Source organism: Pseudomyrmex gracilis, unplaced genomic scaffold, assembly GCF_002006095.1.
Source record: "Pseudomyrmex gracilis isolate BER0280 unplaced genomic scaffold, ASM200609v1 scaffold_9, whole genome shotgun sequence".
Classification (NCBI taxonomy): domain Eukaryota; kingdom Metazoa; phylum Arthropoda; class Insecta; order Hymenoptera; family Formicidae; genus Pseudomyrmex; species Pseudomyrmex gracilis.
In genome coordinates this window covers 703,598-722,225 of record NW_018020593.1, presented here as the reverse complement: position 1 = coordinate 722,225, position 18,628 = coordinate 703,598, and the positions used below count along the sequence as shown (strand labels likewise).

The 18,628-nt window shown below is 45.3% G+C and overlaps 2 protein-coding genes across 2 annotated transcripts; both read right to left on the bottom strand.

Annotated features, from left to right (window-relative positions):
- Positions 1 to 1,224: 1,224 nt before the first annotated feature.
- Positions 1,225 to 12,570, bottom strand: LOC109861605 (cyclin-dependent kinase 5 activator 1). The gene is made up of 4 exons (XM_020441327.1): positions 10,518 to 12,570; positions 9,475 to 9,717; positions 1,490 to 1,786; positions 1,225 to 1,347 (listed from the first exon to the last, which is right to left on the bottom strand). Exons 1-4 carry the CDS (start codon positions 10,953 to 10,955, stop codon positions 1,252 to 1,254), a joined length of 1,074 nt encoding a protein of 357 aa, XP_020296916.1. The 5' UTR covers positions 10,956 to 12,570; the 3' UTR covers positions 1,225 to 1,251.
- Positions 10,963 to 17,828, bottom strand: LOC109862279 (circumsporozoite protein-like). Its single transcript, XM_020442274.1, has 3 exons — positions 17,801 to 17,828; positions 11,100 to 11,662; positions 10,963 to 11,058 (listed from the first exon to the last, which is right to left on the bottom strand). The coding sequence occupies exons 1-3, from the start codon at positions 17,826 to 17,828 to the stop codon at positions 10,963 to 10,965; spliced, it is 687 nt and encodes a 228-aa protein (XP_020297863.1).
- Positions 17,829 to 18,628: the final 800 nt, after the last annotated feature.

Below are 18,628 nucleotides of genomic sequence, written 5' to 3'. Positions count from 1 at the left end.
ACGATTCTGTTGTCCAATTTGGTCATCTGCCGCGGATCCGGTTCTGGCGACATGCTCCTGCGTATGCTGTACTTGGGCCGCTCGCGCAGACTCTTGCTCTTTGGCTCGTCCTGACTTCTATACCATTTCGGCGCCTTCTTCTCACCGGGTAGAGACACGTGCGCTTTCATAGCCCACTTGGCTCGTAACGGCTTCTTACTTTCCGTCGGACTGACGATCTTCTCTTTGTCCTTTTCCTTTTCTCTTTGGGAAAAGCCCCATTTCCTCGAACTTTCACTCCTGACTTGAGCGGATCGCTCCAGTTTGGGTCGATGGGGCTTTTGTCTCGGTCTCGGATCCTCGCTCACTTGTCTCTTTATTTCGGGCTTCTCCCACAGTACGGTCGAATCGTCGGGCGTCAGCGACTTGGAGTAATATAATTTCTTCTCTTCTTTCTGCACCGGTTTCTCCGGCTTCTCCTCTTCCACCGGTTTCTGTTCCTGCGGCGACGCGGGAACCGGAGTCTTCGCTTTGGGACAAGTGCATCTGGGCTTCGGATTCGGCATCACCTCCGGTACCTGCAGCCACTTGGCCTCCCGCGCGAATCTGGTATCGTCGCTGCTGTGCTTCCTTAGGTCGTGCATCGGCGTCAGCAGATTCTCGATCGACCATTTGTCTCCCTCCGCGCTGTGATGCTTTCTGAGATCGCCCCGTTCCGGCTTCTTCTCTTCCGGCGTCAGACTGTGGCAGCTGCACTTTGCTTTCCTGACAAGGTCCAGGTCGGTGCTCGAGGTGTGCAGCTCCCATCGGAACTCCGTGCCTTCGCTGGTGCGTCTTCTCAAGTCCCAGATCGCGTCGTCGGGCGACAGGAAACTGCTGGTACCCCATCTCACCTCGCTCCATGTCACCTCGGTGCTGCGAATCTTTCGGAGATCGCGTTGCTCTTTACTCGTCGTCGGTGCATTGACTTCGTCGCAACTGCAGAGCTTCGTTGGCGTTCTCTGTGACTCGAGTGGCGCGGGCTCGATGGCGTCCAGGTCCTCGATCATCAACGCCATTTCCTCCCGACGTCGCCGACCGCATCTTGAGCAGAATGTACTGTCGCGACTAGACCGCGGCGGCCGCTGCTGGCGGGTGGGGCTGGAGGTCGAGGTCGATGCGGTGGGGTCAAGCTGCAAGCGCGGCTCCACGTCGTCGCGACGGCCATCGTCAGAGCGTCGTGACGTCGCAGCCGTGCCTGGCGATGCGTACCAGCAGGTGTGTGTAGCTCCGTCAAGCTGCCTTGGTGGGTACCGCGACTCCGGAGACGACGAGGCTCCGTTCGAGGCCGTTACCAGACAGACTTCCGCGCTCGCCGGCACCGCAGGCCTGTTCGAATTCACAGAATAGAGCTAGACCCCCACAAATAGAGCGCCCCCTTACATCGCCGTAGTTCAAAGCATGAGATTGTTCTTTTATTGCATGCTAAAAAAAATATTTTCAGTTGCAATAGCAAAAAAGAACCACGTACCTTCAGTTCGGAGAAGATCTCCGTGAAGAATCCGGGCTCGCTGTTGATTCGCAGCATCTCAGAGCTGAGTCGGTTGACGATCAGGAGGCATCGGTCCCAGAACTTGTCCTTGCTGTCTTCGATGAGGAACGGCTTTAACGGGTAGCTGATCTCGTTGCCCATGTAGCTGTAGCTCAGATAAAGGCATGTCAGCACCGTCGCCTGAAGCTCTTTCTCGGACGCTTCGTCCCCGTCGACGAGCTCTTTCACCAGCATGTACACGAACACTACGTTGGCAGGGTTTATGAAGGGTACGTCCTGTTCGTGTGCCAAACAGAAGAAGACACGTACATATGCTTTAGAAAAACACATTTGGAAACGTAATTTATATTAAAAGGATATGATTCATGTCTGCAATCGTATACTTCAGTCAATAAACGATGAAGTTCGCGACGTGTCGCGATTGTCGAAACGCGAGAGGATGTAGAATTATTTGTCTAAAAATTTGCATCTCACTGAGATCGATGTATTCCTCAAAGACGAGCTTAAAATGAATGAGAATCTAAATACACGCGACTTCTTCAGAAATAAATACGTCTCTTCAGCGTATCAGACGCAAGGCCCTTCGGAAACAAATATAGTTACACAGATGTTAATTAGTGCGGATACACACGTAAGGACGACACAATATGTCGTGTAAAAATAGAAAATCTATTTATACGCGACTTAGATCTTCATTAGCCGTGAAACACACGGAGAGAAGTCGCGCGCCAAAGTAAGTCGGGTCTTTTCGCGCGCGAGCACTATACATTAATGCGCACGTGTTGCGAAAACAATGGACAACTTTGGTTTTCCTCACTTTTCGAACGTTACGTATTACCAAGTAAAATATTAGGTCGTTAAGTGAAACTTGACAAATACTAGAATATTAGAGCAGAGCCAAACAAGATGTATGTAATATGTGTGTTGTTTATTGAATATAAAACCAAACGATCTATTCGAATCTTCCTCAATACTACTAAAGTGAAGTAAAACTTTAATAGGTTGACAGCACACACTTACAATGCAAAATATATAACTCTGCCGCTCCTCGGTAAAACACCAGAGACCATTTTACACCACAAGTTTACAAAAATGTACTAAAGTACACGTCAGTGAATTTTTAATTTTTATTTCAATTGATTGAAACGTTTTATATTCAATATAAACATATCTTGTGATTTGGGTCTGCATCCTCTGTTTCATCTTCTCATGAGTTTATTTAATTGTTATATGTATTTGTTGTTAGGCGTTAATATTTGATCATTAAGTATGAAAGTTGACAAATATACACATATTTATTTGTTAATACATATTTGTCAAGTTTCATACTTAATGATCCAATGTGTACCGTTGGCACATTGTGTGAGTAAACAATGTGTGCACTCTGCATATATGCAGATATACGTTACCTGCATTGTCGCAAGATAATGTAACTCGACGTTACTTTGTAATTCAATCAATTAGTTACGCGCAATTAGCATTCAAATAATGAATGCCTCATTAATAACTCGCGTGTACGTGTCTCGCGCAGGTCGCGATAATATACACACGTTTCAAGTGAACCGCGCGCGTCCGTCACACGTAGGTGTGATACGCGCCAAGACGGAGTCGCATTAGCGCGCCCGAATGCATCGGCTCATGATCGCCAGGTGCCTACGTTAGGTATAGGTGCATCGATTCGCGAGAGGGTGTTTCACGACGGTGACGCGGCCGTCACACACACACACACATACACGCGTGCGCGCGCGGTGAGTGCATTAAGCGCGCGGTGAGGCCACACAGTGACCCGGGGGAAGGATCGATGCCCCCGATACATTTTCCTCGCCGATCGGCAACCTGCTGCTGTTTTTATTTCACGCGCCTCGACCTCTCTCTCTGTGTTCCTCGTTAGCCGTGTCGGCTTTTAATGCACATTACCGCCGCGCGCACTCACGTTTGCAATTAGCTCACACGCCAGGATGCGTCTTCCCCGATATATATATATGTACAGCACTCGGCTCTTCTCCTCCTGTTGAGGGCCGTCGACACTGTACCCGGTGTGACAACGCGCCCGACACACGTTCCGGGAGAATAATCGGAGCAGTGCACTTTGCACAATGCGGCGGAAAGAAAAAGGGATATTGCGCGGCCTCGCGTGAAACGAAACCACGCCGAGATTCTCTTTCCTCTCGAGGAAAGCCTCTTGCGGAAACTCTCTCCTTCGCCTCTAATCACAGTTCGCTTCTTTGTCTCCGCTCTGAGAGAAATCCGCGATTGTAGGACACAGGTTGTACCTGTTGTACAACAGGTTTTGTCGTCGTCTTATCAGGGATTTGCAATTTTTTTTCTCATTGTCGGTAAAACCGTTGTAAGAAGATATATAGATGTATGTGTGTGTAGAAAAGGGGTGCGCTTTGCTTCTAGACTATTCCGACGTTAAAATAGATGACGTGTTCTGATAGACTCGAACCATCAATGGCATTACAAATGCCGCGGTAAGCAGATCGCGTGACGTTAATATCGAGAAATTATTCATAGATAGCGTCCATGGATACGTTTTTACGTCCCCGCGACTCGCAACGTAAAACCTGTATGCTCGTCGCGTGGGCGACAGCAGTAAGCGGAAAATTATGTACAGAGGATCAGCTTCGAAATACTGGTGTACTCGGTTTGGCAAGACCTTACTTCAGAATTTTTCTTCTCACAGAACGTTTCTTTTTTATAATTTACATTCGACGCGATCCGTTTTTGCATTATTGAAAAATTCACCGGTCAGCGAGTGAAACAAAGAGAGAGAGAGAGAGAGAAAAACCAACAAGTAAATCGTCTCCCAATGTTTACGTCCGTCTACGATTTTGCCGGACTTGCAAGGTTTTCGCTCTTCGATGCATGATTCATTAGACTAGGGTTTCCACGTGCTTCGACCTCGAGTCTCCATCGAGAGAGGCGACTTATTCGATCCCAGGTGTAGGCGCGAGGGTAAGTGAAATCGCGGTACAACGGAATTGGGGTGCTAATATACCCCGGCGAGGAGACATACACTCTCTCCAGGTCGGTCGATATTCGTCAGGGGTGAGCGGCCTGGCCTTATACCCGCCGCTCTTTCTCTTTCTCGTGTTATCCAAGTCGTCTGTGCGGTGCGAAGAGCCCCTATAAACCTTTTAATTAAATTTCCAAGACCGCGGATAACGGTTCCGCGAGAAAGTTGCCACGTCAACTCGGGCCAATTAGCGGCACGCCTACGATCGCAATTACACCCGGACTCGGATTCGAAGGTGTAATGAGAGAGAGAGAGAAAGAAAGAGAGAGAAAGAGAGAGAGAGAGAGAGAGCTCGTTGATCCGCTCGTATTGCGTTCCTCGAAAAGCGCGCAATTAACGTACATGTAAATTAATGATGAAAAAAAACAACTGTAATACGCGCCGCGAATAATCCAGGTTTAAAGGATGAGTCACGTGGAAGTCGAGCTAATTCCGTATTATACGTTAGATGTATAGTCGCGTTCGTGCGAGGACGGGTTAATTATGAGGATACACGTCACAACACGTGTGTCTTGCGTGAAAAACGTGATCGGAATGGAATTTTCTGCTGTATGGTTTCTTCTCGTAAGCAGATTTTCAGCAACGCATGTCTCGGCCTGATCTCGTTTGACGACCAGACGGTCGTAACCGGTTAGGTAAATTGTTGTTCCCCTTCCCCCGGAAGAGCTGTTGCTCGTGCGCTTTGACGTTTCGCTAGATCGACGGAATATCGCGCAGAACGACGGGGGAGAATTAATTAATATTAATGCATTACATATTCAGCACCTGCAAGCCTGTGTAATTCAATTTATTATATCTTAGTACTCGGATTACCTGGTATTCCTGTGTGTGATTCTATTCTTGGATCACATCGGACATGTGACCAACGACCTGTCAATAATAGGGTGTGTCACGCCGCGAAAGATGTTTACTCGGGAGGGATCGCATTTAAACCACGCGGTTCTAATTTTGGCAAATACAATTTGTTGTCTATAAACAAACCGCTAAAAATATTGTCTAAGAAGAAGATCTTTGAGTTTTGACTTTGAGTTTTATATACTTGTTACTGTTTTTTACGCACAATGGATGGATTCAGGGTGATAAAAATAGCTTCGCGTTCGCAAGAGCCGATATCCGAGAAGGAGACACCTCCCCGTCGTAATTAAAAATCGGTAAGGGTGAACGTCCCTCGCATCTTCCCCCACACACATTTCTGCACACCATCCCCTAAGGGGATGGATCGCGCGCGACATTGCTGCCGCTTGAGCGTAACTTTGCGACCCTCACGCGCGCGACCCTCTTCACCCCTTGCGCCGATTTCCAACCCCCCTTGTAATGCTGTCTCGTCGCGCGACGAGATGTTGCGTCTTCTCGAGAATGTCCATTAACGCGAAGTGGCGTGCACAACTTTTACTGCAACAAAATAAAAACCCCTGAAACGTCCCGGAGAATCAAAGTTGAATTTACTTCAGAGACAAGAGCTTTGTACACTTTGGCGAGAAAAGAGAAAATGTGATAGAGAGAGAAGAGAGAGAGAGAGAGAGAGAGAGAGCGAGATTTGAAGTTGAAAATCAGCACATGTCTCTCAAGAGATAGAGACCACTATAAATGGCTACCTTCGATAACAAAAGCCTATGCATATTTATTCAACGACGCAATTGACAAGAGGATTAAACGTGCGCGTGGACAGACCGGAGAGAGCGCCGTGTTCCCTATCTCTAGCGGTGCACAATTGCGTCGCGTTGTATTAATAGAAATATCCAATGTTTCATCGCGCGTTTCTGAGAAAACACCGACCGAGACGAATCGGCCGCGCATCCTCGTTCGCAGAAATGTTCCCTGGAAAATTCCGAGTCCGATTTATTTTCCGAAGTTGTAGTTTTGTCGCGATGTGAATGTTCTCGTGAAATTTATCCGGAAAAAGAAATTTTTCGTTGGTCCGAAATTGAATAAAAAAAAAATCGATCAATATACGCTTCGAGTGTAACAGCGCGCGTGCGAAGGTTTTACAATCATTTTTCCAGTTCCCTGATACATAAAAGTGCTTCTCATCTTGAAAAAGGAAAAAAAACACAATCCGAGAAACGTGTCCTCGATGAGAGAAACGGATACGCGAAATCTGAGGATTGGCAAAAGAACGACTCGGTACTTGTTAGCGGAGTATTTTCTGGGCGAGATGATAACGCACAAGATTCTCTCTCTCTTTCTCTCTTTCAGAGATGTTGGACGCGCGACTATCGTTATCTCTCGTTCGCCCTTTCACGCGTGAACTTATCGACATGAGAAATCGATGTCGTGGGCGCGCAGGGGTGTTACTAGGGAACGCGAGTCTGCTTTTTTATTATGGAAATCTTCGACGCCGCCGCAAAGCGGACTGACGCACGCGAATGTCGCATTATGTCGCAAACTGTTTTGCAAATTGACAAAATATGCCATGAATTATTGAAAGTGACAAACCAGAAGGTACACACTTGTGTGTAACATATATTTAAGTTTCTTCGAACTCGCAATTACTCCCGTTGCGACGCAATTGCTCCTAACTGCGCGTCAATTAATTACGTTAGTTGAACGTTTAAATCGGAAAATCTCGAAGGTCTTGGCACACTTTTAAACATTCTTCGTAGGCGACGATCTAGGTGCCGATAATATGTCACCTATGTCAATCTTTTTTTTTTTTTTTTTTTTTTTCAAAGAAAGATCTTTGCTCTGAAATAAAATACGTTGATGCCAAAACCGCGTATCTGTCCGCACAAAGATTATTGAGACGATTTGTGCGTCACTTGTGACAAGGGAAACTTCACCCACGTTACACGCGAGATCGGAGAATCGTCGCCGCAGCGCTCCGGGAATTATTACTTTGCGCTATTTTTCCATGAACGAGTTAGAACGCGGCACGTTTGAAGGTTGCACGACATTGATGACGGACGATAACGACTTCCGACACACAAAGCAGGCGAAAGAATACCGTCGATTTCGCCGATAATTACCTTTCTCGTGCATGACGTTTTGATGTGAAACAAAAAAAAAAAAAAAAAAGAAACCACGTTCCGAGCAGAGCTAATTTCGCGTAGGAGCTATTAATTTCTTGCACATTTAATTTGTTAGCCCGCGAGACGGAATTGGAACTTGTGTGTGTGTTTGTGTTTGTAGGCGTGACCCTGTTTTGCGTAATTCAATCAGATAGGAAATTGCTTTCTGTGAAACAAAATAAATCTCCGTCAAATTTGAGAAAATATGCTTTGTTCGCGACAAAAATTACGCTTTTTTATTTGTAACGAGATATTTAATAAAAATTTGTATTTTATTGAATTGAAGAAATTACACGTGTTTCGCGCGCGCGTGCGACAGCTGCGAGTTTGTCAATCAAAACGAAATATGATTTTAAAATCGACGTGTTTTTTTTATCTTATAAAAAAAACTATTTGCTCTTGTCATTTGCAGCAATTTTGCGGGGAAAAATTTTTTCTTTTTTTTTTTTTTTTTTTGATGAAAGAAGTTAATGTACCGTGCGTATATGGCACAAGGCGAAGACAGTGAAACAAAGTGGGATAAACAACAACGCAGATTTGTGCATTGTATTATTAATAGTTTGACAGTATTTTTAAGTCGGCGGCCATCTACGTCAGTTGACTATCGGAGATTGAAAATATTTTTAGGTTTGATCGATAGCTCCTCTTTCTCTCTCTCTCTTTCTATAAGCGCGTAGAAGGGCGAGCTTTGTGTAGGGGCCGTACAATTTGCATAGGTTGCGATCGCGCACGACAGTCCCATTAGCATAAAACGCTAAATTCGTAATCGACTGTAAAACCGGTACTGACTAAAACCACAAGCGATCATTCGATTGATTACGACTCGTTCTTTTGCGTGGGGGGGAAAGAATTTTATGGTCACTTGACCGCTGAAAACCACTCGCGTTAAAAGCGGAGGAAAGCAATGGGGACAAGGAAGACTCGCACGAGCGAAGATTCCGATATAAGTTTCTAGTACTCTGCCGTAGAAGGAGAATATTAAAAAAAAAAAACCCAATAATGATTATAAATATTTATAAAAACATTTGAAATAAATTTCAGAAGAAACTATTTTTTAACAAAGAGGTTCTACACCTAAAAATTTCTGAGATCTAAAAATTTCAACATTTTACGTCCGATTTCAGGCGAGAAGGTGTTAAACAATGACGCGGTATTAAAATTCATTTGCGTAATTGCATAACGGAACATTGAATTATTCACTATCCTTTTTCCGCTCTCTGCGATGAAAATAAATGTCGGTGCCCCGAGTGCATAGATTATGGATGGATGGAAACTCTCGGAAGGTTCGTTCCGTGAAAAGTTCGCCTAATTCTCTTCGTGACATATTGCGACTGACATGCTCTTATTGTGCGTTACTGCGGTATTCCCGCGGGAGTTAGAGAGAGCGTGTCCCGTTAGGATTCGAAAGAAGCCCTTTCCTCTCCTCGCGACACGTGCGGACTATCGTTTCTCCCGGTAATGATAGTCCCTTAAGGGAAACGAAGCCTTTTAACGCACCGAAGACAAATATTCGTAGGTAGGTTTTTAATTGGACATTGGGAGAGGCGGTTGCGGTTTTTCAAACACAAAGCTGCGACGACGACGTATCGATGACGACACAGAAACTGTGTATATCTGATTTACACTGTAAATTACGTGTGCATTATACAAATTTTACACATTAACTCGTCCTGTAGCCAATTTGTTAGTTCATCGATTGCATCATCAACAGTGTGCCACCCGTATCGGGGTTAAATATCGCCAGTCCAATCACCAAGAGTTAATTGGTTCGTGCCGGTAATGCACCTTGATTAACCGGTTATCACGATAACAACATAACTGCGAGAGTGATTTATTAATTACGACCCTTAAGCCGATATCCCGTAATAATTTTATTATCGAGAGATATTGTGCACTGAAGAGTAACAACGCGCACGCACACACACATACACACTCACCTGCCAACCTTGAAGCAGGAGATTTCTGTCGACAGTTCTGAGCCACATAACAGCGTCGCCGGCCTGGAAGTCCCTTAAGCGGGTGCATTTCCTGTGCAGGAAGACACCGAGGCACTTGAGCAATTCCGAGGTGGAGGCCTGGATGACGGTTTTTCTTGGTCCAGGAGGCAGAGGCTTCTGCACCAATTTCTCACACGTCGGATTGTGCGTGGTATGATTATTGTTCGACGCCGGTGGCTTTGTCTGAATCAAATCGACGGAAAAGTTACCGTTTGATATAAAGAGTTTTGTTTGTATTAAAAAAAATTGTTCCACTGTGATAAAAAAAAAAAAGAGTAATATAGAATTACAGAAAAAATGCATTGAAAGGAAAGCAAAGGTTTTACGAAGTAGCGTTTTTCTCGCGTAGTTTTTTTTAGATTAATTTTGAATTTCGTAGAGTCAATACAAACACATTTCGTATCGACGAATTATCTTTCGATAACGTGATCGAATGTAATTGAATGATTGAATAATTGTTAATGTATATTTGATAATTATGTAGAGAACGGTAATTTATACATAATATATTATTACCGAATTAATAAAATGTATAACAGAGATCTAGTTTCATTTTTGCTTGGTTTTTACATGTTAATTCGTAAACTGAAAATGCGCAGAAATAATTCAAGAAAGGTAAAATTATTACGACAACGTAAAACTTTATAAAAAAAAAAAAAAGAAACTGCAGTATATACTACACACAAAAGGAGATATAAAGTCGATCGATACGCTTTCGATCGCGTCTGGGGTCAAAGCACGTTGTATATTTCATTTCTTTCTATAAATTGCTTCTTCGTTATCGGTCTTTACACTTTTCTAGACACAACAGGTAAAAAACGCATGTTTTCTATAATTGTATATTACTCCATTTTGCTCGTTCCCTATCACATTTGTTATATAATTCTTTGTGAATCAATCTCACGTTTTCTTCGTGACAAATAAATATCGCCGATTTCTAAGATATCAGAATGATCTAAAAAAAAAATATTGTTTCTACTCACCTGCGGCGTTTGTATATTTTTATTCTTATCAACGATAGGTATATTATCGAGTGGCTGCCTGAAGGAAATGTTTTTGTTCTTGTTGTCGAGTTTTTTCTTGTTGTTGTTCGTTGTACTGAACCGCTTCCACGACAGGGCATTTATAAACAGCGAGTGTTTCTTGAGATTCTTCTCCAGGGCGTTCTTCTCCGAAATGATTCTTGCGTTGTCGTTGTTGTTTAGATTAATGTTATTGTTCTGCAGCGAGTTGTTATTGGTCGGTGGATGATTCGTGGGTGGCGCCGGCGCCACTGTGGCAACGCTGCTCTTGTTCTCGCGATTCTTCGCGTTGTTTAGCTGTTCGTAATTGAAATTGTTCAGCGTAAAGTCCACGGAATGCTGATGTCCCGCCGCCGGGTAACGGCGATCCCGCGGACTAAACGATAATACAGTCCCCATGCTGTGGCTACGCTGTTCCAGATGCGGATGTTGCAGTTGAGCTTGTTGCTGTTGTTGCTGTTGCTGCTGCTGCTGCTGCTGCTGTTGGGGTTGTTCCCGTCCGCTTTGTGTCGGATGAGTTGGATTTTGCGATTGGCGACTCACGTTCTCCCGTCCCGGACTATTTGGATTGCCGGGATTTTGAGTCGGCTGGCCGCCGGGGTTCTGGTGATTTCCCGGATTTCCGGGATTGTGACCAGGATTGTGACCGGGGTTGTGTCCCGGGTTGTGTCCCGGGTTGTGCCCCGGATTGTGCCCCGGATTGTGGCCCGGGTTGTGGCCTGGATTGTGACCTGAGTTGTGGCCTGGGTTATGACCTGGGTTGTGACCTGGGTTGTGACCTGGGTTATGACCGGGGTTATGACCGGGATTGCCCGGGTTATGGGGCGAGTGGTTCGAGTTACGATGCCCGGGATTGTGGGACTGATGTCCCGGATTATGGGACGTGGCGGGCGGTGGTCTTGGCGGACTCGGTGTAGTGACACGTCGCGGCGGTGGCGGGGGTACTCGAGGAACCGAGGACTCCCTCGGGGGTCCCGTCAGCGGGGTCGCATCCCCTGGCTCAATGGCCTCCTCCACGACGGGACCCACCACCTCGCTCAACCGACCTCCCAGCCTGCTGATTTCTGCTTTCGACTTGAAGGACACTACTATTCCTTCTTCCCGCGCTGTGGAACGTGTTTCCCTTTTCTCTGCCAAACTTCTTGTATCTTCTTATTGGACTAAGCAAAATTTCGCGATAACCTCTCCGCTGGGGGAGAGCGTCAAAAAAAATATGGCGGTTCTCGACAATGACTAACGAGTGAACAAACACGAGACGTACTCGGAGAAATAGAGACACGCGAGTTTATATTTTGTTCCTTTCACTTAACGTTAGGTCCTCACAGATGCACAGTCTCTGTATCTTCCGTATCGCCGAAGATATCACGCGGCAAGATGTCGTCGATACGCGCAAAAGATGTCGGCCGTCGCGCAAAATGGCGTGCGATCGATGCTTTACCACCCTCCGTCTCTCGGAGGGAGGATGGGTCAGGTAAAACGAAAACACTGGAGCGACGCACCGAGACCACTCGATATTCCAAACTCCTGACCTCCGCGTGTGTCGTATCTGCTTGCTCCCTCGACAGCTGTAGACACTTTCTCAGGTCGCACTCTCGATGCACTCTTTTTTCGCACTCTTGATCTCGCAATCGGATCACGGCGACGTGGTCCAGAAATATCTCGGATCTCTTCTTGTTTTTTAAATTTAAGACTCGATCACGTCTCGAACTACCAACTACTGATGCTCTTCCTTGCCAGTGTCGATCTCCCAAGATTTTGTTATTTTTTTTACGCTCGTTGCCTTGTCGAATCCGATGTTTTGATGCGGCTTCGAAATCACTTCGAGATTGCACTCGTAGGATCTCTGCAAACGACGTGCGTATATTGGGGGGGTAGCTTCACTTTGCGGGTCGCTGACAACAAACACAACGCGCGCACTTCCTCTGAAAATCACCGAATGGAAAAAACTAAATGAGTGACTCCGTCGGCAGGCGAACTGTTTCTCTTCGTCGCGCGGCGAGTTTTGCTAACGGTCTGCTTGGCGCTCGTCCTCGGCGACGTCGACGTCGCCGCCGTCGTCCTCGTCGTCGTCGGTCGGCCGTGCGTCCACCACCTACCTACGTCTACGGCCAACCAAGACGTCGCACGCCCCGTAACTGTTATCGGTGCGCGCGCAGTGGTTCGATAAACGCGGAACGTCGATGGTCGGGGGTGGAAGCGGATGGCGCGCGAAGAACGAAGAAAGAGAATGGAACAGCGGGAGCGAGAAGGAGCGTGAAAGGGTGCGCTAAGGGCGGTCGAGGGTGCGTAGGGGTGCGCGTCGCGAAGGTAAAACGGAAAGAGCGTTCCAAGGAGCGAGAAAGACGGAGGAACGCGAGACGCGGAAAATGAGAGAGAGAGAGAGAGAGAGAGGGTGGCGATCGAGAAAGGGCGAGTTCGCGTGCATCGCGGCCACGGCTGTGTATGCGCCTAAAAAACTTTTTTCTCTGTCATAATCCCAGAAAATCCCCGGGAGAGAAGACTGGTCGAGAGATTTGATCTCTCTTTCTCTCTCGGACCGATCGCAGAAATACCGTCCAAGAAATGTTTTCTAGGAAGGGCGCCGCCGCTGTTTCGTGTCGTGAACGTAGGTCGAGATTCTCCGCAAAAGAGGATGCGAGAAATTGAATGAAAGTAGGACGCGCAGCAACGCACAATGTAAATAAGCGTGACCCGTGCACGAGCCTCGGAAAGTTCGATGTTTTCCTCAGCGAGTCGCTTATATACACAGCAAAAGTTCACAGATTTACATGTGATCCACTATATGCACAATTTTCCGCATAAATCTCTACTTGTATTGTAAGACCGTAATTCTGTCTGCGCGTTTTCCGCAAATCTACGGGATGGATTCGCGACGTGTTAATGAGTAAAAGCAATTTGATAATTTGTTTTTCTCACACAGCAAAAAAAAAAAAAAAATGCGAACAAACACAATTAGTAGAAAAGCATAACAGTTCATGTGCGTTTATTGGCCGACATGTACGCCTAAAAATATCTTGTATAAGATACTTTGAGACGCAAATAATCTCAGAGTAAAAGCTACATCACATTATCAACCGCATGAAACTCGATAAAATGCAGTTTCCTATAACGAGCAACGTCGATAATGCGCTGATAATAACTTATTTTCATTTTTCCAAGCGTGCAATATCGTCAGAGAGAAAGAGAGAGAGAGAGAGAGAGAGAGAGAGAGAGAGAGAATTAAATTAGTTCTATATATATTTTAAAAAAGTAATTAAAATTTAATTTAATTCTTCATAAATGTGTCAGCAGGAGACTGCTTTAGTGTATTTTTTTTTTACGTCAAACGTATGTATAAAAAAATCTTGATATAAAATCTGCCGTGACAGACTATTTATAATATCAGAGGGTTTATATAGCGAGTTCATAATTGTTGTGGGAGACGTAAATTTCGACCACTTTCGATCCACGGAGATACATTTTGGATTGAAAACAATCCTGCGATTTTTCTCTGTGATACACACACACACACACACTTTATTTACTTTCTCGATTTGTTCTGCGCTTAACAGATCGCTATAAATTTCATTATCCCGAACCGTTAGATAAGGCGAGGACCGAATAATGCATCTTGTAGTTAGTGGTAATGCAGGTCGAGCCCCGTGGGACGAGAGAAGGGTGAAAATTTCACGTAACCTGCTTTTCTTCGGAGCTGGAACAAGGTCAGAGCGCGATGCAGAGCTCCGAAGGGCGGTGATAAGAGGGGAAGAGATGGGTGGCGGGCGGGCAGGTGGTACCGCGCACGTGTGCACAAGCCGGAGGACACCAGCTCGTGGACACACAGCTCGGCTGTTCACGCGACGACAGGCGACCGATACCTGCTGCTATAGGAGAGATGCGCGAAATAATGTCGCATTGTGTGCCGCGCGCTCGTGGACATCTGAGCTGTTGGGGAAGGTCGCGATTTCCGCCGCTTCGCACTCGCCACAGGCGGGGAAAGGAGAGAAAGAGAGAATGAGAGATCGTACACGAACAACAAATGAATCTCTCTCATTTTTTTCGCGCGTAATCGCGAAAACATGCGTTTTCTCAATTTTTTTTCTATTCTACATCCGTAAATTCCACAATTTCAAAAAAATTCTGTTTTTTACGTAGAAAACAAAATTAAAGCGAAAGGTGTTCTCCTGTAGGAACGCGAGCCTTTCTCGATTTAGTGACGATCAATAACGAGGATTCATTATGAAGGTCCATTCCCGACCGCGCCGAAGACGACGAGAAGAGAAGATGGCGCGGCTCGAAGATGAATACTTATTAAAAGATGAATCTCTCTCCGCGCATTTGTGTGCGGAGGAAGAATCGCAGCTGCCAACAGAGAAACGCGCTCGTATTGATTCCGATTTAAAAGCTACTCCCGATGGGGAAAAGTTATTTTTGCGCGCGTCGGAAAATAGGATTGTGATTAGCAAACGCTCTCGTGTTTGCTTTATCGTATTTCACACTCCGTGACACATTTCGACGTATCTAAAAGAGCGCGCGCTTTGTATTCCTTCGTAAAAAAAACCTTTTACAATCGACGACCGGATTTCACACAAGAAACAACTTGCACGCGCAAATGTCTAACACACACACACACACGCCTACTAACTGGAATTCTGAAACGCAGTTTCAGTTTGCACGTGTTTTCATTAATTTGCGCGAGCGTCGAGCAACTCCTCAATTCCAAGCTTAACAAAATATCGCGCGATGTATCGTACGATGAATATTAAAAACCGGCGAGATATTCCACAGACCGCGAATCGCGTCGAGAATGAAAATTACACACATTTGTGGGCAAAGCTTATGTTGTCTTCGCGGCGTAATAAAAAAACTGTATAAATAAATTAAATACAAATATAAATAAATAAATAAATTCAACATATGAAAAAAAAAAACACGTGCGACTGTCGGAGACGAAGAAACAAAAAGAATTTACGAGAGAGACTTTTCGTCGGAGATAAGAAAATGGATTTTTGCGAGGAGAAGAAACTGCCGAGATATCTCTCGACTTTAAGGGATTTTCCAGACCGCCTCTGCCCACGGCTGCATCTTCGGCGACATTCACTCGCCGAGTTCTGTCGACAGACACAACACACTCACGCACACATTTTCACGATATTCCCGTGCGCATTCATTAATACTTTCGAAAAAGAGCCATTTATCATCAAAAATAAACAATCTCTTCTCTCGGGAAATATTTCAAAATTTTCACTCAAAATTCAGGTTTTCTTTGCATTTTTTTTATTTATATTCTTTTTTGGGAAGGGAAAAAAACGTTACACAGAATTCTTCTACAGAGAAAAGTTATTAACTGTTCAAATATTGATCCGAATGTTACGAAACTTCCACCGATACTCGTCGACCGTACATTAAGTAGTCTACTTTGTACATAATCAGACGCGATTCGGTCGATTGAGCAAACACATCAATCGTGAGAAGTATCTCTGTTTCCAGTAATCAACGTTACACGTATTTAACGTGTGACCGTAATTTTTATTTAATGTCTGGGATGAATTTAGACAATTTTTTTTTAAACGGCACAAAACGTCACGTCTCGCGGGATCTCAAAATTTGTCACCAAATTCTCGGAAGTTGGTCGCCAAATACGTCAGAGCGTATCACTGAATTTCGCACAGGACTAAACTAACTAACCGCGAGACGCGACGAACGCGAGGAATGCATCGGCTAGTTAGAAAAGTTTTCGAACGGAGTTTGAGGAAAAAAAACAGATAAGTTACGTTAAGTAAGGATATCGTACACGCGTAATTTTTTCTCAAAAAGGGAGCCGCGAGGGAAACGCGACCGTTGTTTCAATTTTCAATAACAAATGCAAATTTGTGCTGACAATTTGAGACCGCAGAAGCTTATCAGGTTACGCACCGAGCTTTCTCCCCTTCCCCTATTCAAGTGACACGAGAGACGCGTTAAGGCGGGTCAGTTGCACCGGCGAGGTGCAAACGTCACGGGACGAAAATCGTATATTTTCGTACACAACATGCGTCATTGCAAAAGCAAGTATCGTTTCACCGGCGAAATTAACTCTGTAAACAAAAAAAAAATCATTAGCTTCCTTCTTCCGTCCATGAGTTAAAAATCGCTGGCAACTGCGAACCGCGAGCGTCATAAATAGGTAAGTAATGAACAAAGTCCTACGCGCGTTCTACTTGTATCAATTACCTCTCGACGCTCGCGAGTTTTCCCGACTAATCGAGCGTGCGATCTCGTTGTCCCTCCATCGGAGTGTCTGGGAGAGAAAAAATGGCACGTAACGTGCAGATTGTGGAATCAGCGGCGGACGGACGTCGCTCCGGGGCAGATAATGGAGCGTGACGAATCTCTGATTGCTCGCTCTGAGGAGAGAGTGAAAGAGAGAGAGAGAGAGAGAGATGCTATTGGACGGCGATAAAAAAAAGTAGCAGGTGTCAGCCGGCGGTGCAAAAGCGAGGCTAAAAATATCGACGTTCGCTCGCGTCGCGTTGGCGTAAAATCGCGGCTCGTTCACGCGGCGTGTCCATTGATGTGACCCCGATACGTAGTCGCGATGTTCGTCGACTCTGAAAAAAAGAGAAGAAAAAAAAACAAAGAGCACATCGTCTTTTGTCGTATGCGACAAAGTGGCAATGGGCGCGATGGACGCGTTTCGACTTCATTTCTCTCCGAGAGGATTATATTCCAACGGAACGGGCGTAGTATCCTTGGCAACTTGTCATCGCGCACAATTGTTTCCTTGTATTCTTCTGACCGGCTTGAAAAAAAAAAAAAAAAAAAAAAAAAAAAAAAAAAACCAAGAAAAGCGCCTAGTTCTTTGTCTCTCTTGATAAGTTGGAAATAAACTGTACGTCTTTGTAGTTATAAATAATGAAACGGAGTGCTAAGTTTGCGCCGCGAGTCGCGAGATTGTAAGTGGGCGATGAGAGAGATCTACCCGTGAAGACTCGTCTCGTTCTTGGATTATCAGCCAGGAGAAGCAACTGAACTGTGAGGAAGAGAGATAATGGAAGTGTCAAGATGTTAATGCGCAAGAAACTCTCTCTCCCGCCGATTCCGACGTTAAATTGTGTGTCGGGGATAATAAAAGGAACAGAGTTTCTCCCGCAAAGAGACACGTACGTAAAAGACGCGAGTTTTTTTTTTCTCACTGGGGTGAAAATTCAAATGGGACGCGATGTCGTTTAAAAATATCGTAACAAAGTCAAATCGGACGGGACGTTTGGAGATGTGCAAAGAACTTGCAGACAGAACCACGGAGGACGTCATCCCCTTTAGAGTAGGGCTGCAGACAGACAAACCCTCCAGGCTCCCCCTCTCCTCTCCCCCACCTTCCACTGTCTCATTGCCATAGCAACCCCTTGCATTCAGCAGCTAGCCAACCCCTGTGTCGTCTCGCTTCGTTGTACAGAGGAACATAGTTCTACTTTTCCCCTTTGCATTTTAATTCAGCCCGGCGCAAAGGCCTCAAGAATTCGACGATAAATTGACGCGAGAATACTGTCGGCTATTTTTTTCACAACGAGGTCAAAATACCTTTCCCTTTGACGTTTTTTTTCTCTAAAGAAAACAAACGAAACAAAATTCGGATCTCTCGAAATTATTCAAATGAGGATCGCGAAGGATGTGCGCGCCCAGCGAAAGTATTCGCAAATAACTCGGGACTTATAAATTGTGCAAAATTGAGCTGGACAAAGAAAGAAAGCACATATAATTTAAAAAAAAGAAAAAAAAAAAACTAAAAACACACCCACCTCAATACATTTGAACTGAGTGCATTGCGGCAGTCGCGCTCCGTAAACTCATCAGACAGTTCAACGGGCCGGATGATTATCGGACGGTAGTTTCTCAAGTGCTTCGCATTTTTGTCGTCGTTTCAACTGTGTCGAATTCGACGCGTCACGAAGGGGAATTCACTCGCGACAGAGGGTCTCGCGACGACCGCGTCGTCTTCTCGTCTATTTATCATCAGTTCCGCGCCGAGGTCGAGTAGTAGTACCGTACAGGCGACAGTATCGACGACACACCAGTCGACAAAACTCGCATTGAAAGGGCTCGATTGTGAAAAA